This window comes from Dunckerocampus dactyliophorus, chromosome 16, assembly GCF_027744805.1.
Source record: "Dunckerocampus dactyliophorus isolate RoL2022-P2 chromosome 16, RoL_Ddac_1.1, whole genome shotgun sequence".
Lineage (NCBI taxonomy): Eukaryota > Metazoa > Chordata > Actinopteri > Syngnathiformes > Syngnathidae > Dunckerocampus > Dunckerocampus dactyliophorus.
In genome coordinates, this window is record NC_072834.1 from 13,616,091 (window position 1) to 13,641,552 (window position 25,462).

The window sequence follows — 25,462 nt, forward strand, 5'->3', positions numbered from 1 at the left end:
TCCCCTCCCGTGGCGGGAGAATCTGTGTGTGCTCCTCACAGGACAGAACCTCCAGGAAGTATTCTCCCAAACCTCCTCAGGACAGACTGAAAGTCAAGTGAACCCTGCCGGACTCCAGTGATGATGAAGTCGTGGTAGCCAGCAGAGACTTTGGACCACCTTTGCTCCATTTGGACATTTTCAAGTGTTGGCACATGTAGCACACACCCCAGAGAGGAACAAGTGCCGTGCACGGCCGCAGAGGTTCGTCCATGTTCGGCATCGAGGAGAGCATCCAGCGGAACGGCAGCAGCCTAAAAGAGGAGCCGCTGGGGGGCATGAACGCTGTTCGGGGCTGGATGCAGGGGGGCGGCGTGCTGGATGCCCACACGGCCGCCCAGAGGTGAGCAGAACCTTACACATATGAATGACGCACTCTAGGAATTATTTCGTTCTTAAGACATAACCATCTTAATTATTCACGTGTCCTGCATACAGTATTTCTCTCTATTATCATTTTGGCACAAATATAGTATTGTTTACAGTCAAAACAGGACATTTAACAAAAAACAAAATGGTAATTTTCAAGAAAATGTTCTAACCTCAAAATGAGTACATTTGTAGGCTCCTCATAAAATATTGCCAATAATTACATTCCACTCTTCCAAAGCCCTGTTTGTTAAATAAATGTGTGTGTGTGTACCCAGTGGAGTGGGTCTGGCCCGGGCCCACTTTGAAAAGCAGCCCCCCTCCAACCTGCGCAAGTCCAACTTCTTCCACTTTGTTCTGGCCCTGTATGACCGCCAAGGTCAACCTGTGGAGATCGAGAGGACCACCTTTGTGGACTTCATCGAGAAGGACAAGGTACACGCACACGTTTTTTTTTGTTGTTTGTTTTGTTGTAGTTTCAGTTTTCAGCACTTTGATGGCCTGAAATATTAATTCACTGTAACAGAAATATTAATTAATCCTATATGCATTATTATAATGTGGCTGAAATGAAACATTTTATTTAAAAAATATTAAAATGGACATTTCACATATATTTAAATCCAGTTTATTTACATTACATTCAAACTGTTGTTAGCAGGTGTATTGAAATATTTGTGATTTTTTTTTTCTAGTGAAGAAAAATGGTGTGTGTGAGAGAGAGGTGCATGTAACTCGGGTGTGTGTGTGTTTTTTATGCAAAAATAAAGAAGATGCTAATCAGGTGTTCGTGTGCAGGAGAGCAGCGGAGAAAAGACGAATAATGGCATTCATTACCGCCTACAGCTGCTCTACAGTAACGGTGAGTACATTTCTTTATTAATTTATTAAAACTGTGTGCACCAGCTACATGTGATGTCATTATTCATCGCTAATTACAAAGACATTCATTTAATTTAACTCTCGGTAATTTTTCAATAGAGTATTCTTATTTCAATCCCAGAAAGAAAATGTAATGTTCATTCTTTTGCTGCTGCAGATATCTGACGCCGTGCGTATGTGTGTGTGTGTGTATACTGGAGACAAAGTCCTGGAGTACATTTAGTCTAATTAGATCAATCCTACTGTTAAATAAATATCAACCAAAACATGCTGACTGTTTCTATTCCCGCCATGAACCAACAGGCATCAGGACGGAACAAGACTTTTATGTTCGACTTGTCGACTCCATGAGCAAACAGGTGAGCGCACACATACACTCGCACAGGCTTTAAAACCTTGACACGTGCGTGTTTGTTCTCTTGCAGCCTATCGTGTATGAGGGCCAAGACAAGAACCCTGAGATGTGTCGAGTTCTGCTCACGCACGAGATCATGTGCAGGTCGGAACCACACACACACACACACACGCATATGCAGGCACAGTGATGATGTCATGATAAACTGTTCACTAATAGCTGTACTTTGCCATCCATACAATAGAAGTGCGCGTGTGTCTCTGTGGTTAATTAGGACACAGAGAGAGTCATTAGTCAACTTGAGACCTCCCCTTTTTTCTCCGCTTAAAAAAAATGGGCCTTCATCCCGAAGCGCACACACACAAACACACACATTGTTGTGCACATTGTGTAAGCATAACAATATCTAATTGTCATTGATAAATGAATGAACAAGTGAAGAACATGAACTTACCGCGATGATGATCACTGAGTTGTACATGTGCTCCATCATGCTCAAGCACACCTTGTACTCATCCTCCTGACTCTGACCTCATTCATAAAGTTGACCGTGTGTGTGTGTGTGTGTGGGCGGGGGGGTTCAATCTGTGACAACAGCAAACATGACACCCCTACACCATGCTCCCACCCCATTTCCTAAACTGATTGACTCTTGCATCCAACATGGATGCTAGTTGAGGAGGATGATAAGAAGGATGAGGGTCAGAGTTAAGGTGATGCTGAGGATGGTTGTGAGGTGGGTGAGCATGGTGATGAGAAGCAGGGGGATGAGGTTGATGGGGATAAGGATGGTGATGAGAATGCTAAGGAGGAGAAATATACAGAGAATGATGATAAAGAGGCGGGGGATGATGGGGAGGAAGAGAAGGATGAAGGCGAGGACGGTGATGGGGATGAGAATGATGATTGACCTTTCTCTGTGATCTTAAAATGATCCACAAGTGGTCACATGAGGGTGGGTGAGGCCCCCTCACCTCTGTGTGATGTCACAAATCTTTCCACATAGAAGCGGAGCACATAGAGGAGTGCTGACGACAAGTGTCAGCATTCTGCTGCTGCTGTTCCTTCGCTGTGAAAAGCGTTCCAGCAGAACTTTCTATTTCTGTCTGAGACCACCCGCTCCTCTGCACGCCTTTGATCAACGCACACACACACACACACACACACACACACACACACTAACAGCTGTTTTCTCTCCTCACAGTCGCTGCTGTGACAAGAAGAGTTGTGGGAATCGCAACGAGACGCCATCAGACCCAGTCATCATCGACAGGTACTGTGTGTCACCTCTACTTTGTCAAATACACGCGCGCGCACACACACGCAGTCTGAGCTATGTGGTGACATCTTGTGATCCAAAATCAATTCTTAAATGTGACATCACTATACACACACACACACACACACACACACACACACACCTTCCCCCCCTTCCTCCTCCGTGCCACGCCCCTCCACCATGTCTACAGGAAAATGGGTCATGAGTGGGAAAAAAAAGGAAATATCACAGAGAAGTGAAGAGAGAGCCTCATTTGAATCTGATTTTATAAACATCTTTTGTAAACCCTTCCTCTTCTTCCTCATGCGTGCTTTAAGTACATCGAATGTCTCTTTTCTTTGCTAGAAATAGTCGAGTGCGTGAGGGGTAGGGGGGCTTGGGGCGGGGCTTGGCAAGGGTGGAATGTGAAGGTTACTGTGGATATCGTGGGATACTTCCTGTCAGTGTGCGCTCACAGTGTCTTACTTTAACATCTGGACAACATGTGGAGCTGACAGCGCGTGTGTGCGCGCGCGTGCGCGAGTGTGAGTGTTTGACCTTTTGTGTGATGTCATCAGCCTGTCAGTGAGTCATATGACTCATCACCATCACTGATGATCTTCATCCTAAGCACATCACAGTGACATCACTTCCTCAATGAAAATCTTCAACACACACCCATCCTGCCCGTGCACGTCTCGCACGCACGCACACAAATGATCATCCACACTCTTTTGATATCATCACATGAAGTTGCATTCCCACGTTGTGTGTGTGTGTGTGTGTAATAATTCGCGCGCGTACAGGTGATTGACAGCTCTCTGCGCGCGCGCGCGTGTGTGTGTGGTCCACTTAATTCGTGTTGTAGCGCCCTAAGCGTCATGCTCAGGGTTAATAAGAAGGTTAACGAGATGCAGCGATATCCCATCATGCGCCTGCTTGACTGCTAAAGAGTCGTGTGCGTGCGTGCGTGCGCGAGCGTGTGTGTGTGCGCTTTCTTGGTGTGGGCCTGCAGCATCTCACCCTCACACTAATAGGCTCAATCTGATCCGTGCGTGCGTGTGTGTGTGTGTGTGAGAGGTGTAACGTTTCTTTACACATCCCAGCCAGCATCATACATTAGATCTGTGTGTGTGTGTGTTTGCGGGGGGGGGGGGGGGGGGCAGGAAATAGGGGAAGGAGATGTGGAGAAGAAGCAAGAGAAGGTGATTCTCACGCAGGAAGAGGAGGAAGAGGGTTAGTTCTCACAGAGAGCGAGTTACTTTCAGAGGATAAAAGCTCGTGTGGGGAGTCCTGTCAATCAAATGCTGTTGGCTGGGGAAGGGGGAGGGGGCTGTGCTGTCAATCAGCTGGAGGAGGGGGAGTAGGTGGTGGGGGAGTCTTATAAACGATCTCTTCATCTTTCTTGCCTTTGTCTTCCTCAGCCCCCCTACACACACACACACACACACACACACACACCACTCTGTCGTCCTACTTACCAAAATATCTCACACGCACGCACACACGCACACATTACTATATAGACTCCAAGTTTGTCAGGAGGAATGTGGTTCCAGTCTACATTAAAAGTTTTTTCACTGACTCCACTTTCTATCCCTTAAAGACACGCATGCAGGCACGCACACACAAATGGATTATTCCATCTTTTTTCATATCTTTAGTTTTTCTTTACTTTTCCATCTTAATGTCTTAATGTCGGATTGTGTGCAAAAGGTCAGTGGTTGCTTGGAGTTGACGACCATAGTGGGAATTATTCATAGCATCGACTTAATGTCAGTATTCACTACACTCACTGTGGGTGTGGGTGTGTGCGTGTGTGTGTGTGTTTTACTGCTCTCTGTCTGTGTTTATAGGATGGAGCGAGCGAGAGAGAAAGAAAGTATGTTTTATTCATTTCCCTCGTTTAGCCTCAGTCTGCACTCGCCTTAGCATTTAGCAGCTACACTCTTCGCCACACACGCACACGGATTTAGTATTCCGTCTTTTTTTCATCTCTTTAGTTTTTCTTTACTTTTCCATCTTGCTGTCTTCATCTGTGCGCGTGCATGTGTAAACACCATGAAAAGTGAAAGCTGCTGGCCAAAGATAGATGGAAGGAATATTTGCGCGTGCGTGTTGTGTTGGCATGTCGTCAGGTCCACTTGAAGAGTGTAAGATGATGGAGCAAAGTTTTTAATCCACTCTTTGACTTTATTATTTCCATTATTTTGCTTTCTCTTGCTGTGTGCGTGCACTGACTGACAGCTAATCAATGAGTGCCTGCTGACCCTTGACCCTGTGAGCTTCCTGTTTGACAGAGTACACCTCTGCAGTCCTGCGTGTGTGTGTGTGTGCGTGTGTGTCTATGAAATGCATTTATGGATGACAGGCGCGTTCTGACCACCTCTTGTCTTCTCTGACCCGCCGAGGTTAAACGAGTCGAGCTGCATGGGTGCTCGTTAGCTTAGGGGGCCAACTCGTTAAACTGGTTAAAGGGTTTTCAAATGCTGACGTAAAGCGCAGTCACTGGACATTATTAGTGTGTGTGTGTGTGTGTGAGAGAGAGGGTGTGTGTGTCTTCTGACAGGAAAGTGAAGTCATTACCTTTCACCTTTCTAACTCCTACTCTCACTTCCAGTTAGCAGTAACCTTACCCAGCACACAAAAGTGTGTGTGTGCGCTTGTGTGTGTCACTCAGTACGATGTCCCTGTTATATGCACGATCTTCATTGCAATTATTGGCCATACATTGTGTGCCTCCCAAAATGATACATGTAGTTGGCGCTTATGCTCCTTTCAGCACGGGTAAAAGTTTGTTTTTTGGTTTATGTCACGTGTAAACAAAGAATCTCGGCCAGTGTTGCCAGATTCTTCTTAGAAGCGACTTTGGGCTTGTTTTTTTTTGTAAAGTCGCTTGGAAATTCCCAAGTTCCCTGTTGTTTTGGGCTTGTCACTTGTTTCTCTTGTGAGACCTGGCTACTGCGTCCCCGTGTCTCTGCTGCAAATGTGCATGAGAAGGAATTCTACAAGCTATGTTGTGCTGCCCTTTGAAGTGATTACGCAAAAGAGTTACCTGCCAGACACAACTGTTGCCCTCTGTTGAATTCATGCCAAGTATCTAGACTCGGGTGGCCAGCGATTTGCACAAAAATAATACAGGTGGCCGCAGTGTGATGACTGTTTTTACATCACAAGGTACGACCGTTCGGCTTCCTCCATTCATATGTACTGTCCTTTTGTCTTTAATAACCACCAACAGTAGACAAAGTTGTCTGTTTTTCTCCACATTCCTGCGCTACCTGGCAACAATTTAGATCGTAGCTAAAGTTACATCCACCGATTACATGGCAGCAGAGGTGCTTCCAGAGGATGCTTCCAATGTCACAGCTCAAGGGGCAACACAGCATAAGGACTGTCTTTTAAAGTTTATCATGTTGAAAATTAATTGACTTACATCTATGAAATTGATATGAATTTTCAGAGTAAAAAAAAAATGTACTTTTTAAGAATTTGGGATGACCTTTAAGATCCAACAGTGCAAAATGTAAATTCTTGCATTTCACTTGCTGCTCTCCAGCTGTCAAAACATGCTGGCTTGTCATTGCTATGGAAGAACATCAGTGACAAGCACCTTCCAGCTCACGGCCGCCCCTGCCCCTCAGGATGAAGCGAGTACTGCAAGTGCTACCCATATGACATTTCTATGTTATCCGATGAGCAGGAATAATGACGTCACACTTATATTAAAGACACTGCACAGGCTGTAGAAAGGCATGGTGTATAATAAATGTTTCTCCAGCATTATACTGTTTATTGGCGACATGTTGACAAAAGGAAAGTGGCAAGCGCCATGATCCAAGCCTCATCTTAGGTTTCTGTCCTGTATTTGATCAGGAAATGTACAAATTCAGCAATTTGTACTTAAGAAAATGTTAAACAATTGCAATACAATAATATAATGCAGTTTCATGGACAAATATTAATATTTATTATTGTTATTATTGTGGCTTTTTTTCCATCACGAGGCTCTGCCTCAACCGCCTCCCCTGATTGCATGTCACTGATTTGTGTGTATGTGTGCGTGTGCGTAGGTTCGTGCGCGTCACATGTTGCTGCTTTCATGACCTTGCTGTTTTCTGGGTGATGTGTTGTGCTGAATCAGCATGTTTAGTCCGCTTTTACCACAGTCATCACTGAGTGTCCATCATCACCACCACCACAGGCTCCACTGCAAGCATGCTTAGACACCAACTTGTGTGTTAATTGTGTGTGTAGGTTACACTTGTCACTTCCACATGATTAAGGAAGTCCTGCCTCCTCCTTCGCCCTGGCCATCCTTAATTGTGTCAGTGTGATTTATGCAGCTTGAATATGTAACGAGAGCAGCCCGCTGCACGAACTAACATAATTTTTCACCACTATTGTGCTGCCATATTTATTATCATGTCAATAATAATAATGAGACACACTGATAGAGTGATTATAAGACTGAGGCGATAATTAAGATATCACACATCTGAAATGATAGCTTCTGTTGTTCTGTTATTATTAGAATGCTTGTTCCATGATTGGCTTGACTGAGGAGAGCAATCTCTGCTAATGACAATGTGGGGTTGGCGGGGGGGACAGCTCGTCTGTTATGTAACACATATGACACATGGAACATGGCAGCTAGCATGTTAGCAGACTGGCTGAACGATCATCGGTGAGGGAGTCGCACATCATGGTGTGTGCGCGTGTGCGGCCTGGCCGCTATAAATGAGATTCCCATCTGGGCTCATCAGGAAGTGGATCAGTGCCACTTCCTGTACACAACACAGTGCACTTCCTTGCATGCTGCTATATCGCTTACACATGTATGTGATATCTTTTCACTGTCTGACTTTTCACCTTCACGTCGCTCGTTTGTGTGTTGGCGGACTTGTGTGCAGACTGTGATTGTGTACACACACACACACAGACACAGTGTTGGATTGTTGTTCTTATCTAATGAGACCAGGAAGTGTTTGACAATTGTCTTTCACTAAAGATACCCTATCAATATACATGTGACAATAGCAGGAAACACACACGTCTGTGGTGTACCGCAATCACAAGACGTGTGTGTGTGTGTGTGAGTGAGAGATACATGTCAGTATGCTCACACAAATACACAAACTGATTCCGGTGTATAAGCCACTACTTTTTCTCAAACTTTCATCCTTGCGGCCTATACATCGGTGCGGCTGATATGTGGCTAAGAAGTACATTTACCATGATGCTTGGTGTGGTCATGTTCTAATCTCGTGACATCCCCTACACTTCAGAACTACTATTAATTGTTTAAATATGTAATTGGGAAAACACTATTACAAAGATAGTCCATCATAAGGGCAAAAAAAGTTCAGGAAACAACCAAAACACGCTGAGAAGCCACCATTCTCGTCGTTTGCTAACCCTGCCGTCGCTGTCGTTGCACACACTTGAGCGAGCGGCATCAATCAGAGTTTATACTATAACCAAATGTAAAACATTGTTGGATTTGGAATTATTCAATAAACACCACCAAGATTGCAAAGCCTGTTATCATGAACGAAAACAAAAGGAAATGTAACATACAAAAGTGGGGACGTACTTGAATCCAGGAGAATCCACACAGGGATCCACGCGCGACAATGATTCAAAGGCGGCCACACAAGTGCCACAGTATCGTGGTTCTTATAGGAGGATAAATCCAGCAAAATAATGGGTAATTTTACAAGTGACCCTACGTGAACCTTACGTACATATCCGCTGACGTAATTAAACAGAAATTCAGATACATTAAATATACTATAGATATAAAATATAAACCAAAACATAAAATGCTGTGTTGTTCTGTTGGAGATTAATGAAGTATCCATCTCAATTTCACAAGTGACCCTAAGTAAACCTTTCGCACGTAGCGTCACAGGCGTACATGTCATATCCGCTGATGTTCTTCTTCCTCTTCATGATTATGACGGGTTGCAACCAACGTTTAGGTGCATAACGCCACCTAGTGCGCGCACTGTTTGCGTTCTGTTTACACAAATTACGCACTTGGCATGCAATTCGTGACCGAAAATGGTGTGCATATCACAAACTGACCACGCTCCAGCACGACGTATTTACACCTTGTCAAGTAGTGTTTACGTCTCGTGCATGACAATGGTATGCGCGATGCGCAATTGTTCCCGCATGGGTATGCATTGTCACCACCACCACCACCCGCATCCGTGAAGAAGTCCTGGCATTATTTGGTTCGACTGTGTCCCGCGTGATACTACGCAACAGCAGGCATCACCCCTACAGCTTCATTAATTCACTTTCCTGTTAGGGAACAATACCCAATGTTCATTATTTATTGAAGTGCAATTTTGTCTACAGAGATAAATATTACAATTTTTTTTAAATCAGATTAATAAGTTTTTACAGGAATAAATCATGATTAATCACTATTAGAAACCGTGTCTGAAATATGCCTATTTTTACTGTATTTCATTAACAGAAAGATGAATGACAGGAGAGGATTATACAGTCATGGAAAAATGAATAGACCACCCTTGTTTTTTCAGTTTCTTGTTCATTTTAATGCCTGGTACAACTAAAGGTATCTTTGTTTGGACAAATATAACAATGACAACAAAAATAGCTCATAAGAGTTACATTTTTTGGCAGTACAATGCTATAGCTATTCATGTAAGAACTTAAGTAATTTTGGTTATTATAAAAAAAAACATGGAAGTTGCTAGATATCAGCTGTTAAATTAAACGCTCATGAGCTATATTTGTTATCATTATATTTGTCCAAACAAACCTTTACTTGTACCAGGCACAAAAATGGATCAATAAACTGAAGAAACAAGGGTGGTCTAATTTTTTCATGACGGTATATATTTGTATGTATTAACAGCTTCAAATGAACTGAATATGTCAATCAAGCTGAAAGATACCACACAAGTCTAAAATCTATTTGTCTAACACTAGTAGCACACTTTAAACCGTTTTATTATGAGCAATGAGGGTTTGCGTTCAAAGACATCACATAAGTTACTTGTTTTCAGTGTATTTCCCATCATACTTATATGTAGCAAATTGTCCCTCTGAATTAAGAGATACTAAGTGCGTGTGATAAGAATATCCACTTCATGTTTTTATTTATCTTCCTGTTAATTTACACACACACACACACACACACACACACACACACACACACACACACAAGCGCGCGCATTATAAAGCTGTTTTTGTAATATTCGGAATGTCCCTGAATGCATCTCGTGTTCTTGTGACGACAATGAGGAAGTATCGTTCCCAGGATGAACGTACTAGAGAAGTGTGTGAGTTGGCGATACATCCATTCTATGGTGTTGGAATTGTACTGCTGTTGATGTGTTCAGGTGAGAATGAAGTTATACTGTAAAAGAGCGTCAAACTCTGTGTAATTGTGTGGGGACGCTCCACTGTGTTCCGTCGAGAGGCTTGCTTGCTCTGAGGCGCATGCGTTAAGTACACACAAAAAATGAACGTAATTAATGACATAAGCTAGTTAACACCATTAACACATTATTTTTGACAGCCCTAAGCATTATGCCATATAATGTCATTGCATTAATGGAAAAAATGGTATCAAATTAATGCTGACAATATTGTCTATCGCAATAACTTGGAGGACAATTATCGTCTAGCAAATCTGAGGCCACGCCCCCTTCCTCCATACGGTAAAGCAAGGGGTGTCCACAGTGTGGCCAGGGGTCATTTGCGGATTGCAGCTCGTTTTTTTTTTTTTTTAGCCAATGGCATATTATTAAAATACAATTAAACAGGAAACGCAAAAATGTCTTGGAACGGAGCATATCTACACGGGTTGGTTCTAGCCTCTATATACAATCATTCCGATCAAAATGGCCCCCGCATCCTTTGATAGTATGTGTCAGTAAAGTGTTTTTTAGGCAGTGTTTTATTAGGAAGTGTTTTGTGGTGTCCCTGTGCTGCCAACGTCAACTTCTTCCTTAAATATTTCCCTGAGTACAAGCCATTGGACTGACCTTAAATCAGCCATGTTCCCAAACCTTTATTGAGTCAAGGCACACCACCTAGCGTGCCAGCACTTATTACCTCCTCCAAGCACAGCGCAAAGCGCAAGCGCAGTGTGTAGATTAGGTTTTTTGCCTGTGTTTATCTGTTTGTGTTCTGAATGGATTTTGATGAAATTTTCAGGAATTGTCGGAAATGGGATATGGAAGAACTGATTGAATTATGGATGTGATCCAAATTTCTACATTTATCCAAAATTCACCCTTTTTCCTACAACTAATTATTATTATTATTATTAACTACGACCACTTCCACATTTCTCAACCGATTCACCTCATTCAAACGTCAGCTCATTCAACAAAGTCAGGACATTCATGCTATTAGCCACAGCACAAATATTCCCCCATTTTTTCTTCCAGAACGCAAAATGCCTTTGATCTAAAGCGTTCTAACTACTTCCACATTTCTCAGCTGATTCAGACCGTTCCAACGACAAGGCATTCAACTAATTAAGGACATTCATGCCATTTTCCACATACCAAGAATTCCCACTTTTCCTGACATTCCCATTTTTCAGAATGCAAAATGCCTTTGCTCTAAAGAGTTCTAACTACTTACACATTTCTCAACTGATTCAGACCATTCCAAATTCAAAATTCTCAACTCATTCGGGACATTTAGCCTTCACGGTACAGGTGTTAGCGCGCTAATCTTAGCATGTTAGCATTGCTAGCATGCTAACATTACCAAAATGTAGATAAAATAAATGGAATATTTATGGTGTGACTCACAATATGGGGGGAACCATCGTGCTTTGGCACACCTGATGAGCTCACACCACACACTAATGTGCCACAGTGGTTGGGAATCAGTGACGTGGAAGACTTATTTGTTTTTTTTATTGTCTTCATTGCTAAAACAAGAGGTGCATGTTTCCACGATGCATTGGCACTATTTTCTCTTGTCTTTTATCGTAGTATTGTTGTGTTTCCTCCATGTTTATACAGCACACACCTCTCCGATCATCCTATCATAGCTGTGTGATGGACCAGTGACACACGCACATGTGCACGTTTATGTCTCCATCATGGGTGTGATGGAGGCTGTGAAGCTGCATTTTAATGGATGATTATCTTTTATGTTTTCTATCCAATCGCCGGCACGTGCACACGCATACGTGCACACACATGATGATGGCAGTGACCTAACATGAGGTCATTTCGCAGCTCTCGCTCAGTCACTAAGCTAAGGTCATGTCGCCTCAATGGAAAGGTCACATGCACTCTCCATGTAAAGTGTGCACGTGCTGCGTCAGCGCTCTGGCTGCCTTTAATCCGGCCGCTGCCATACGTTAGAGGGAGAAGCTTCTCGGGGAAGAAGAGATAGGAGTGTGAGTGGCAGCAGTGTGCACAATGAAGACACTCTGAGGAGCATTACCATCACAATGGCTGCTTTAAACAAGCATGGATGCAGGTGAGGAGGGTCTTTGGAGGGTCACATGACTCTACTTCCTGCTAGCTCCCCTTGACCTACACACAACTCAGACACTTGACATGGACTCATACACACACACACACACACACACACACAACTTTTTTCTTCATGCATCTTTAATATCTTCATCTATTTTGTCTTTACCTCAGAGACAACAATATTTATTATATACAGTAGATCCCCGCTTTTCACGGGGGTCCCATTCCTAGCCTGCCAGTGAATGCGGAAAATCTGTGAGTAATTGAGTACAAATTTGCTGTCAAGAGATTTTTAAAAAATTGAGAGATTATGATCTGTAATGAATTGGCTTTTGTCACCTAACAATTGGTGAGAAAAGCCCTCACTTTAAGATATTTTCATTTCAAATTGATATATAACAAAAAAAGTGGCTTTATAAAGTCATTTTTGTTTTTAACAGACTTGAACAGAGGCAATTTACGTTCCGCTGTGTTTGAGACTAGTCCTAAGCGCAAATGGGCAAAGTGCAAATTCTAGCAATTTTTCAACTGGTCTTAAGATTTTGGATTGAGGAATGTATTGCTGTGTTGTTTTGCCATTCTCAAAATAAAACAATAATAACGAAATAATCTCCGGTTCTAGCAACACAGGCAAATCCTCCACCAAAATCTCAAGTTTGTTTTTCTTTTTGCTGTCGTACATCTTGCCGATTTTGGTCGTCACTGTAGTCCTGCACGGTGACTTGTGTGATGGGTCATTGGACGTAGTTTGCAACACCTCTGTTAACAACTTGTCTTCTGCTGTTTATTGACCTGCAGTTCATCGCTATCCATTTGGCAGGCTGTCGGTCACAGATTTGCTCATACGTGGGATATTCTTCGAGTTTTGTTTGCCTTTGCTATGGCTCGCTAAATTGCTAGCATTTTTGCTGCTATTATTAAATGTGGCTGCACTTGTGACTCGGTGCTTTGTGGTAGGCTAAACTTGAGCTGCTTGTGCGGTAAGCAAACTCCTTCTTACAAAGAAGGCATATCACTCTACCTTTTATCAATGGTGCCGTCAGAGCGTTTTTGAAATGAGGAGCACATCACAGGCTTGGGGGCTCGGGGTGAAACTGGGAGCGACAACCAAAGAGGGAGAGAGACTGGCAGGTTGTGTGGTGAGGGAATTGTGGGGCTCTTTGGTTCCGACACTGAAGAAGTCAACTTTGTTTTTAGTGAGGAAGAAGGAAGATGAAGACTGTGATGACAGCAACCTTTCTGGTTGGCTACTGTTTAACTAGCCGTGTTACATGCACTGTTTGGGAAAACAGCATTTATTTAATTAAAAGTAAAAAAAAAAAACTTTCTGTGTACTAAATATCCCATGTTACAACACCTGTGACTTAGACAGGTGCTGCCTACAGTATATATGTCCAAATCTTTTTTTTCTCTTTAAATTTAGTGGGTGCGGCTTATATACTGGTGTGCCTTTATGGTCCGGAAGTTATGGTATACATCAGGGGTCACCAACGTGGTGACCACGGGCACCAGGTAGCCCCCCACGACCACATGAGGCGCCCGCAGGCCTGCTTTTCATTCAGGTTTTCAGTTAATAATGTGAGAACACTAGAAAGAAAAGTATTCTGAAGCATAAAATGTGAGTTGTGGATACCAGCATTTTGTGAATGTTTTGGTAAAACAAGCATATTTGATTTGCTTGGGTTGAAATAAGGTATGAAAATCATTTCTACAAAAATGAGTAGCTCGTGGCCATTTTCATTTTCTAAAAGTAGCTCTCGCAAGAAAAAAAACGTTGGTGACCCCTGGTATACATTATTACCGACTAAGGTGTGGTTTCTGCAATTAAAAAAATGTCCTATTTTCAGAGAGAAAACATTTTAATAATTTAATTGTTTGTTTAACCCAAAATCTTGAATTCTGGGGAGACACGATGCTGAATCCCAAATATGCGGGGATCCACTCTTCCTTCTATATTTTTCAACTAATTCAAACCATTCCAACATGAAAATGTTCAGCTCATTCAGGACTAGATGGCTGTCTATTGGCACATCCCCCCCAAAAATCCCCACATTTTCTGCAATTTCCACAATTTCCACAACAACCTTCTCAACGATAATGAATGTACAATTTTCACAAGTTCCACAGTTCTCAAACGATTCAAACCATTCCAACATGAGAACATTCAGCTCATTCAGGACATTCAAACTAACATTTTTTCCACTTGCTAAAAATTCCCACTTTTCCCGAAATTCCACATTTTAAACCCAAATTGTTTTGACAGCTTCCACATTTATTAGTACATTCAAACCAATCCAACGCCAAAACCTTCAGCTCATTCCAAACATTCAAGCTATCTATTTGGTTTTCCCTTAATTCCACACTCCACACAAAATTCCCATTTAAATGAATGGCTTTTTCCAAATGTTCTCAAAACATTCAGGCTAACAATTTTCCACATTCCCCAAATCCATTTCAGTTCCGCAGTCACACACATTTCGACGCAATTTTTTTTCTCCAGTTGTATATTGTCTGTGTGTGTGTGTGTGTGTGTGTGTGTATTCCCAGTAGGCGTGCACAAACATTGATGTTTGATGTCAGTGTGCTACAATGAGTGTAAACACGTTAACAACTTTGATTACCTAATGAGAGGAACAAATAGCACGCAACACGCTCATGAAACGCCAACGTGCTCGATCCTGTCAAGTGCGCAGCCTAATTAGTGCTCGACGCGCGGCGGCGGAACAGGAAGTAGCGCTCTCTTCTACTTGCCTATTTGTTAACACGCTGTGTTCGTGTTGATGAAAGGAAGATGACAAGCGCAACACAAAGCTTGTTAACAAGGTGTGTGTTTGGACTACATTCTCACTCACGCGTGTCACGTGACAGCCGTCAATCATCATGTGACACATTTGAAGTTCGTCAGTCGTTATCTTAAAACATCTATGCACACACACACACACACACACACACACACGGAGTGATTGGGTTGTATTACATTAGTGTTCTTCCTCCTCAACTGTGTGCATGCGTGTGTGTTTGAGAGGTGAAGATGTACAGTATGTTGGCGTGAAGTGGCAGTTGGTTAAACAACATCGATAGACAGGAGTGATTAAGATTTGAAAATAGTCATCATTACTTAGTAATTATCAGACTGTTAATTGACCTTGAATATTCCAAGCTTATGAATATTTAAATTAGAAGAAACGGAAGAACTGTGACAGATGTTTGAAATGAAGACGCAACCAAGTCATTCAACACTGACACTCCTATCCTAGAGCATTATTTTAGTATCATGAATGAGTCAATCCCAGTCTCGTAATGAGCTCAGGAAGCAGTGAGTGGGTGTGGCCAACATAAGTGGTGGGTGGGGATTGAGTTCTTTAAAAGCTGCTGAGTGCAGTGAGCTGAAGAAATCATTAATAATGTCATTAAAGTGTGTACGCATGTGTGTACTTCGTCATCTCCCGTCCCACATGAGATACGTCTTCCTCTTCTTAATTGGTGACATCATGAAATCACAGCTGTCATTAAGTATAAAGCATTCTTTTAATGTATTCCTTTACAACAGCTAGCATATGAAATGTTAATGTCTGCATATGTCCTTATTTGGAATGTTTACAAGATGCTAATGCCTGCATGCTTCACTGTGACTTTGTATCGCTGCCATCGTGTGTGTGCACGTGTGTGTGTGTGTGTGTGTGTGTGTCCTTTCGACTTCACGCACTCACCCCTCCCCCTCCTTCGCCTCCCCTTTTCCCCTCTCGTCACCCTCCCGAAATCAATGTGTCTCATCAATAATTCAACACTATGTCTTTAAGACCAACCCTCCCACCCTTCCACCTCCTCCTTCCCTCCTTGGAGCTGCCTCACCTCCTCTACAAAGTCTACCTCTGACCTATCACCTCTTTAACTCCTCCTCATTATTGATGGGTATCATTGGTGAGGTCACGCGATCACCTGACAGGAAGTGACATGTTTACTTTCTGGTGCGCCTGTTGATCATTGTGTGACATCATTGCGATGCGTGCATGTGCGTGTGCACATTGGCTGACAGCTTTGAGGCCCCCCCCCCCCCCCCCCCATCATCACCATCATCATCGTCATCATCTTGCTCATTAGCATATCTCCAGGGAAACGAACAGTGATTGACAGCTATATGGCGCTCAGCTATCAATTACCTGCGCGCGTATCAAGCGTGGTTATGCAAATGAAGTCAGCTCAGCTCGGCCTCTTAAGTCGTCTTCCTTTCTTCTTCCTCCTGCACCTCTACATTTCCGCTACGCTCTTTTCCACGTCTCCATCTTCTTCCCGTCCCCTCCCACGCGTCTTTGCGTCGCTCAGTGAAGGCGCCAGGTGTGTGCACGTGGATGCCAGCAGGTTGATTTAGCAGCCAGGAAGTGCACGTTGTTAGAGTTGAAGAAAGATTAAGTTTGTTGCTCGGCAGAACTTTGTAACGGGTGACATTTCAACAAAGCGGTGTTAGTTAGCGAGCTAGCGAGCATGACGCGGCGTTTAAAGTCTGTTCCCCATATTTGGACAAGAGGGGAGGAGCAGTCAGCTGATTCTAAATAGGTAGTGACAAGCTACTTCAACGAGCTTTCACAAATGGAAACAAACATTTCTCATACAGGAAGTCATCATAGCTGTGATGATGATGATGATGATATTGAAGACGGTATGGCCAACGATAACGAACACGAACAGGAAGGAGCAGCGTAAAGATGATCTTCATCTCCTTCCTCTCCACCGAGCCTAGTCCGTTTGGATTGCCCTCACCGCACTGATGGGTTCGCTGGCGTCTACCATGGCGACTATATCGGTACGCCATAACCACGGTTTGGTACATACCTCAGTTTTATGGTCACGGTACGGTTCCTTTTGGATGCATATAAGGTAACAAAATGCAAAAAGTAAAACTGCTTCACTTTTGTGTAAACTGCTTCAATGATTTTTACAATGGAACATAAAAAAAACTGCAAACTGCAAGCAGGTAATTATCCAATCAATAAAATCGTCTACAATTGCAACTTTTTTTGTTGTAAAATACATTTCAACTTTATTCTTGTAAAATAATTTTTTTGGGAAAAATTCCGACTTTAATCTTGTAAAATTGCAATACATTCTTGATTTTTTTTCAGATTCAAAAAAAGAAATTCTTGCGTTTTCTCAAAGTGCTTACTTTTTCTCATAGTACAACTTTTTCTTGTAAAATATCGACTTTCATCTCATAGAATAGAAACGATCGAGGACGGGCGCCTAAGCGAACTGGTCTTCGTTGGACAAATGTAGTTCTTGGGACATGGAATGTCACTTCTCTGGTGGGGAAGGAGCCCGAGCTTGTTCGAGAGGTTGAGACATTCCGACTAGACAGTCGGACTTGCCACGACCCACAGCTTGGGTTTTGGAATCAAACTCCTTGAGAGGGGCTGAACCTTGTTCTACTCAGGCGTTGCCGCAGGGGACGGGGTGCTCGAAAGAACCCCTGCTGGTAACTCCATAGTTCTACTGGGAGACATCAATGCCCATGTGGGCAACAACAGTGGCACCTGGAGGGGCGTGATTGTGAGGAACGGCCTCCCCGATCTAAACCCGTGCGGTGTGATGTTGTTGGACTTCTGTTCGAACCACAGTTTGTTCATAACAAGCACCATGTCCAACATAAGGATGTCCACAAGTGCACCTGGCACCTGCCAGAGGCTCTCGTTCGTCGAGTCTTCAACTCTCACCCCTGGCAGAGGTTTCGTCTGCACCCCGGGGGAGGACCATAATACTGAGTCCGAATGGGCCGTATTCCATGCCTCCATTGCTGAGGCAGCTGATCGGAGCTGTGGCCGCTGCCAGTTGTGATGACAAACCCCAATATCAAGCATTTATGGCTGACAGGCACCAGCAGACCATGCAACAAGTGGCTTCCGTGGTTGTCGAGGCAAAAACTCGAGTGTGGGAGGAGTTTGGTGAGGCCATGGAGCACGATTTTTGGCCAGCCTCAAAGAGGTTCTGGCAAAACCATTTGATGCCTCAGAGGGGGGAAGCAGTGTCCGGTCCACACTGTTTACAGTGGGGATGGGGGCCTGCTGACCTTGACTGAGGATATAGCTGGGCGGCAGAAGGAATACTTTGAGGCCCTTCTCAATCCCACTGACATACTTTCCATAGAGGAAGCAGTCCGAGGAGACAAACGTGAACAGGTCCATCAACGTGACTGAGGTATCTGAGGTAGTCAAAAAGCTCCTCGGTGGCAAAGCTCCAGGGGTGGATGAGTTTCTCCCTGAATTCCTCAAAACTTTGTGATCGTCTTGGTTGACACGTCTCTTCAACATTGCGTGGAAGTCGGGAATGGTAAGTGGAGCCCATTTCCTGTGAATGTTGGCTTCTGCCAAGGCTGCCCTTTGTCACCGATTTTGTTCATAATTTTTATGGGCAGAATTTGTAGGCGCACTCAAGGCATTGAGTGGATCTGGTTTGGGGGCCTAAGGATCACGTCTCTGCTATTTGCAGATGATGTGGTCCTGATGGCCTCATCAGGCTGTGACCTTTAGCGTTTACTGGGGTGGTTTGCAATTGAGTGTGAAGCTTCTGGGATGAGACTCACCACCTCCTCAGGCCATGGTTCTCAGCCGGAAAAGGGTGGATTGCACCATCCGGGTTGGAAGCGCTGTCTTGCCCCAGGTGGAAGAGTTCAAGTATCTCAGGGTCTTGTTCACGAGTGAGGGAAAGATGGAACGTGAGCTCGACAGGCGAATTGGTGCAGCGTCTGCAGTGATGCGTACTCTACATCGGTCCGTTGTGGTCAAAAGACAGCTGAGCCGAAAGGCAAAGCCCTCAATTTACCGGTTGCTTTATGTTCCCACTCTCACCTATGGCCATGAGCTTTGGGTCGTAACCAAAAGAACAAAGTCGCTTATACAAGTGGCCGAAATGAGTTTCCTCCGTAGAGTGGCAGGACTCATCCTAAGAGAAAGGGTGAGGACCTCGACCATCTGAGAAGGGCTCAGAGTAGAGCCGCTGCTCCTTCACATCAAGAGGAGCCACTCCGGCATCTAGTCCGGATGCCTCCTGGATGCCTCCCTGGTGAGGTGTTCCGGGCATGATTAGCCAGTAGGAGGCCCCAGGACAGACCTCAGACACCCTGGAGGGATTATGTCTCACAGCTGGCCTGCGAACGCCTTGGTGACCTTCCGTTGGAACTGGAAGAGGTAGCTGGAGACCGGGAAGTCTGGGCTTCCCTACAGAGACTGTTGCCCCCGCGACCCAGACCCAGATAAGCGCATAAGTGCAACAGTAACAATTTCAAAGGTTTTATGATTTTATTTTTAGTAAATGAAAGTTCCATATTGTCTTAAGTGCTGCAGTAGCTTTAGCATTAGGAAACTTTTAACAGTGGAAGAGGGTTTTCAGGAACTCCTTGGCACTATCGCTAGCCGTGACTCCCGCTCGCCAAAGGCTGGGATGAACCATATATGTTTAATAAAGAGACGCGTAACACGAGACACACTCCATGTCCCTCACACAATATGTACTGTGGGAAGTCTGTACGCCTCTGTACCGAACCAAAAGTTCTGTACCGAAAAATACGACTACAAATACATGTGCTGTTACACCCCTAGACACCAAGACACTGCTCAAAGAAGTTACGTAGAGATATAATGTAGAAATTGTGCAGCATGGCAACAAGAACGTCATTTAAAGATGGTGAAGATGTGCAAGAGAACGCCACTCGCATGACGACTGCGAGAGCATGGGAGTGAGACATGAAGAGATGTCTTCTGTAAACGTCTCTCTGCACTGCTCACCTGTCAACAACATTGTCTGTGTCTCTTGCCAGGCAGCAGCGCCGTTATTCTTAGCTCAGCAGCTTACTGAGTCTTTGGGGAATAAAACGGACACACACACACACACACACACACACACACAAACAGAGCTGGAATTCCCCCGGATGTGTCCCTCGCCCTGTTGGCATTGTGACTGTTAACACAAGAAACAAATTCCCACAATCCTCTCTTCTCATTCTGTCTGCCGTCACACAAACACACACACACACACACACACACACACACACACACGCACATACACACACACACCTCCACGCTGCTTCATGGCCATGGCCAAACTGTCAGTCACTTCCTGCCTGCCTCCTCAGGCCGCTGTATTAAATATTCATGTCAGTTGTGCTGGCAGCTCTTAATTGCCGTCTCAGCGGCTGAATAATGCATGTGGCGTGCACGTGACACGAGGGTGCACAGGTCACATGATCGCTGGGCCGCTACAAGCATATCTCGACACACCAACATGACAACATAACTCACTGGAGAACAACATCAGCTCATCACTGTGTGTGTGAAGTGTGTGTGTGTGTCTGTGAATGTGTTTATATGTAGGTGTGTGTAAGTGTGTATGTACGATGTCTATGTACTATATGTATGCGTGTGTGTGTGTGTGTGTGTGAGAGACAAAAGAGCAAAGGTCAACAACCAGGTTATCAGTTGAACATGATCAAGCCTCTGCGGGGTTAAAGGGAGGGTGAAATGGTCATGGTGGTCCCCACCCCCAAAGTCATTTTATAATTGCCCACTTTAATTGGAAGCCTTTAGCGACCACACACGTGCGTGTGTGTGTGCGTGTGTGTGTGTTGCTGCTGGGTTTTTGTGTGGCTGACTTGATTAGGCCAGATGGGGTCAATTGGTGGGTGGGCGGGGCTGTGTAATGAAGGCGGCTGTCAGCCAATGGGAGTTGTTAAAGGCAGTAGAACACGAACACGTGGCCTTAATCAGCTAAAGATGTTGGCACCCGAGTTGTAATAACATTCATTCAGTACTTCAGCCTTTTAGTTAGCATACGTTCTTATAGCTCAATCACAACGATGTTAGATCATACTGTAGATCAAAGAATTATTCACTAATTACGGCTTTTTACAGTAATAACGATTTTTTTCTAACATTTTCATGAGTTACATTGTAACATGTATCACTGAAATGTCATAATGTTGTCACGTGACATCTTTAGCTTGTAGAGTGCTAATAAAATAGTTTCACATGTTATGTAATGTGACGTTAATGTTCATTAGTCATTTTTGGTGATCAGGGATCTTGTTATTTTGATATTTTTAAATGTTTCACGAAGCAGTGTGTTGGTAAAAAAATGTATTTCATTTCAACGATTCTATTTTTTAACACACCATTTTGTGTGCGTGCGTGTGTGTGTGAGGTCAAACAAGGCGGCGATGTTAACGCTAAGCTAGGTTGTGAGGAGGACTAGACAGTGGGAGGTCGCGGGGGGTCACTGTGGCTGTCCTCCGCTGTGATAGGCTGTCACCCAGGGGTGAGAGGTCAACACAATTACGCATGCAGAATCTCAGCGCTTGTGTTCTAACGAAGCCTGAGCTCGTTAAGGCTGAGTTTTACACCCCGGACCTGCCACTGCTCTGTGCTGCACCGCCACACACGCATGCATGTGCGCGCACACACACACACCTCAGCTTTGTTCTGGTGCTGCACTACAAGTCTTGTCATGTGGGCTGAGCCTCCAGGGAGTGGAGGTGATGCAAAGTGAAGATTAAAAAAAAGGTCTAATGATGTAAAGTGGTCCATTCCACACAAACACAGAAGCTGGTAGAACTTTCCAGAATATGGCGGAGACGTCGGTATGCTGATATGCACATGCACATGCACCATGGACGTGCTGCTGGCGTTTGTGAAATATGTTACTGATGATGCCATTGTCATGACCTTGACCCGACCCACAAAGCAATGTCTTCTTTTTGGCCTTCTCAGGTTTTTCCTTAAGTTCTTCCTCAAGTGCAACCAGAACTGCCTGAAGAATGCTGGGAACCCACGAGACATGAGGAGGTTCCAGGTGAAGCCCTCATTCTCTCGCTCTATGTGTGTCTGTGTGTATGCACGCGCGTGTGTGCGCATGAAAACAGGAATGTGTGTGTGCGCACACCCTTAAAAGGACAATAACCTCTCGACAGGAAGTAAGGGGGAGGAGTCAGCACTCTTTATTACTTCCTTATACTTGGTGCTGTGACACCATCAGGAAGAAAGCGTGTGCGAGTGTGTGTTTAATTGTGCAGCTCTATTGTAGTGGAACCAACGAAGACAGCTCTGTTTCTCTGGGAGGTAATTAACTGCCGGACCCTTCAAGATTGGAGAAGATGTGGGCACACACACACATACATGCAGTTTCGCTTGGTGTGTGTGTGTGTGTGTGCGTGTGTGTGTGATGTAACAGTGATAAGAGGGTCCATTTAAAGAAGTTTTCACACTTGCATGCTTTCACTTCCCCCAAGTGTCCACCCTTTTGCAGATAGCAAGGTAACATTGAAACAATGTTGATTTTCCATCAGTCACCAGAATGGTTGACGTTGAGATTTCAATGCAAAACCGATGTTGCAAAACAGTCTCCGGACTGATGAAACTTGACATTTTGACAGCAGTGACATTAAAACAAGGTTGATACATAGATGACAGGAAAGATAATTGATAAATGATGGATTTAGAGTTGAGCGAGAGACCAGCGGTGGTGGACCAGCGCACCTGCACCCCAAAATCAAGGTGCGAAATTTAGCAGCTTTGATTCCTGTTACACACTAGCGGTGGTGGTAATGCACGGTGTCGACCGCCATTTCAAGAAGAAGAAGAAGACCAGTGTGTGTGGCTTTACACATCATCGCCCATGTAGAACAACAATAAGGTACGTGTTTGTTTTTAAGTGATGGACCAAACGATATGTGAACTGGACTTAACAAAATTGTTCTGTTGATGATAAAATCATTTGGAGTAGCCTACTAGCTCTAACCTTGATGCCGTATCTGCCTGTCTATTTCAGCAAGCGTCCATTGCTCATGTTACAAGCTGTACCATGATATCTGGTCCTATGTTTAAAGTGAAATGGGTGAAATAGCGAGGGAGCAATAATCGAACCGCTATATTGCGAGGGACGGCTGCACTATATGTCTTTTCACCACATTGTAAGAATGTATCTGAAATGGTTAAGTTTTTTAAACAGGGCTTCATTTGCTACCAACGTAATGTGTGATGTCATGTTGTTAAGTGCCACCAGCCAAACACAAGCTGGGCCAAACATTCAGTAAAAAAAAGTCTGCTATACAACAGGTTAGCTATCGCTGTACTACATACAATGTATTTAGCACGTTTTCTCCGTATTGAAGTACTGCTTGGTACTACTGGCTCAAAAAGCATTTTTGTCTTTACATAGATTCCTACACCAAAGCAGCTGATGGACTCAAGTATTGAGACGGAGGATGACACGACCATCCCTCCATCCTGGCAGCGTAGATGGCCAAGGAGGCTCCAATCAGACTCCTCGAGTGATTTTAAGACCTCTTCAGTACAGACTACATTATTTACACAATATTCAATACAATTCAATACTCTCTTCCCAATCAGTACACATTGTATGGTCTTCATAGACTCCAAATCAATCCTGAAAAATCTTGGTTTTCCAGGACTGCATATGCCTGGAAGCTCTTTGGGTAAGTTAACAGGTATGTCATATTTCCTAGCTTGAAGCTAACATTCATGATGAATAGCCTGGTGCATGTCATGTGACTGATCTGATGTGTTTTTGTGCCTTTTGCACATCAGCAGATTTCTATGCCTCCGCCACATGTATGTAAGTTTTTTTTTTTTTTTAATTTGTCTACTGTAACAGCATAGATTCATCTTTTGCAAATACCATGTGTAAGAAGCCCACTATAAATGAACTGACCAACATTCAAATCCACTATTCAGATGAATCAAAACCACATCTCTTCAAACCCCAGTTCGTCAACCAGCCAGTCACCTGAGATCGGAAAGGTCTTGCACATCTCCGGACCCAGTTCAAGGTACGGTGGTGTTCAATTTCCACTTTTCGTGACCAGGAATTTGAAGCGTGAACTTTTTTTTTTCTCCAATATTTCAGCTTCGACTCATGATGGTGAGGAAGCTGTCTCAGCTGTATCCAAGACTGAGAGAAGTATTTCACACGCACATTAGGTGTTCACATAGGAAAAGTCTATTATGTTTTTACTTTCATGTGTGTTTTGTGCTTTTGTTTCATATGCCCTCACCCAACAGCTCGGCACTGCTGAATGATGATGCTTTTGCTCAAGCAGTGAACGTGTCTGTGATATGCGCCAGGCCGAAAAGGAAGGTTTAGACGTGGCCATGAATGAAATGAAATAAAACCTTTAATTTCTGTTATAAAAGTGTGTGCTTGTTATTTGTTTTACTAGATACAACCGTCCATCCATCCATTTTCTATGCCGCTTCTCCGCTTTAGGGTCGCAGAGGCATGCTGGAGCCTATCCCAGCTGACTTCGGGCGACAGGCGGGGTACACCCTGGACTGGTCGCCATATATCTTTTAAGCCTCTGACTGTAGATAAAGCAGGATTTTATTGAAATGCCGAGACTGAACGGCATTTTAAATGACCCTATTTCTTCTGGTATTATCATTGAAACCACAATGATTTTATTTGCAATACAATTGAAATTGTGTTGCTCTACGGTTATGCAATCAACATTGTTTCAGTGTTAGCAGGGGGTGCAAACTGATTCTAATTCAACATTGAAGACCGACGTTGATTTATGTAATGAGCAAACATTGAAAATTCAACCTAAATTCGACATTGTTACAATGTCACCTCGCTATCTGGGATGCTTTTTGTCTCATCTCCTAACCCCCTTTTCCCCTCCGCCCATACCCTCGCCCCCTTCCCCAGGTGGTGGTGTCGACCACCGTGAGCGTGGATGGACATGTCCTGTCTGTGTCTGACAACATGTTTGTCCATAACAACTCCAAACATGGCCGACGAGCCCGCAGGCTTGACGCTGCCGAAGGAACGCCCTCGTACCTCGACCACGGTAACGTTTGTGTGTGTTTGTGAGCATCATGGCCAGCAGATGGTTGATGGTTTAATCCTATCAGGTGATTCCTGGTTCCTGCTCCTCCATCTGGCTAATCCCTCCCACTGCAACACACACGCACACACACACACACACACACACAACATCCATGTGTGTGCACTCTGCTAAATCTAATATTTTATTTCCGCTTAAGAAAGCAGAGTGAACATATTCGA

At 44.0% G+C, this 25,462-nt stretch overlaps 1 protein-coding gene across 5 annotated transcripts in view; it reads left to right on the top strand.

Annotated features, from left to right (window-relative positions):
* LOC129168862 (transcription factor COE1-like) overlaps positions 1 to 25,462 on the top strand; it is a 31,256-nt gene continuing 5,794 nt past the window's right edge. For all 5 annotated transcript variants that reach the window (XM_054754608.1, XM_054754610.1, XM_054754609.1 and 2 more), the window contains exons 1-8: positions 1 to 382; positions 687 to 843; positions 1,207 to 1,270; positions 1,594 to 1,649; positions 1,716 to 1,789; positions 2,850 to 2,918; positions 22,147 to 22,228; positions 25,103 to 25,244. In XM_054754608.1, the coding sequence (XP_054610583.1) occupies positions 252 to 382; positions 687 to 843; positions 1,207 to 1,270; positions 1,594 to 1,649; positions 1,716 to 1,789; positions 2,850 to 2,918; positions 22,147 to 22,228; positions 25,103 to 25,244 (775 nt within the window). In that variant the 5' untranslated portion in view covers positions 1 to 251. The remainder of the gene's footprint in view (positions 383 to 686; positions 844 to 1,206; positions 1,271 to 1,593; positions 1,650 to 1,715; positions 1,790 to 2,849; positions 2,919 to 22,146; positions 22,229 to 25,102; positions 25,245 to 25,462) is intronic.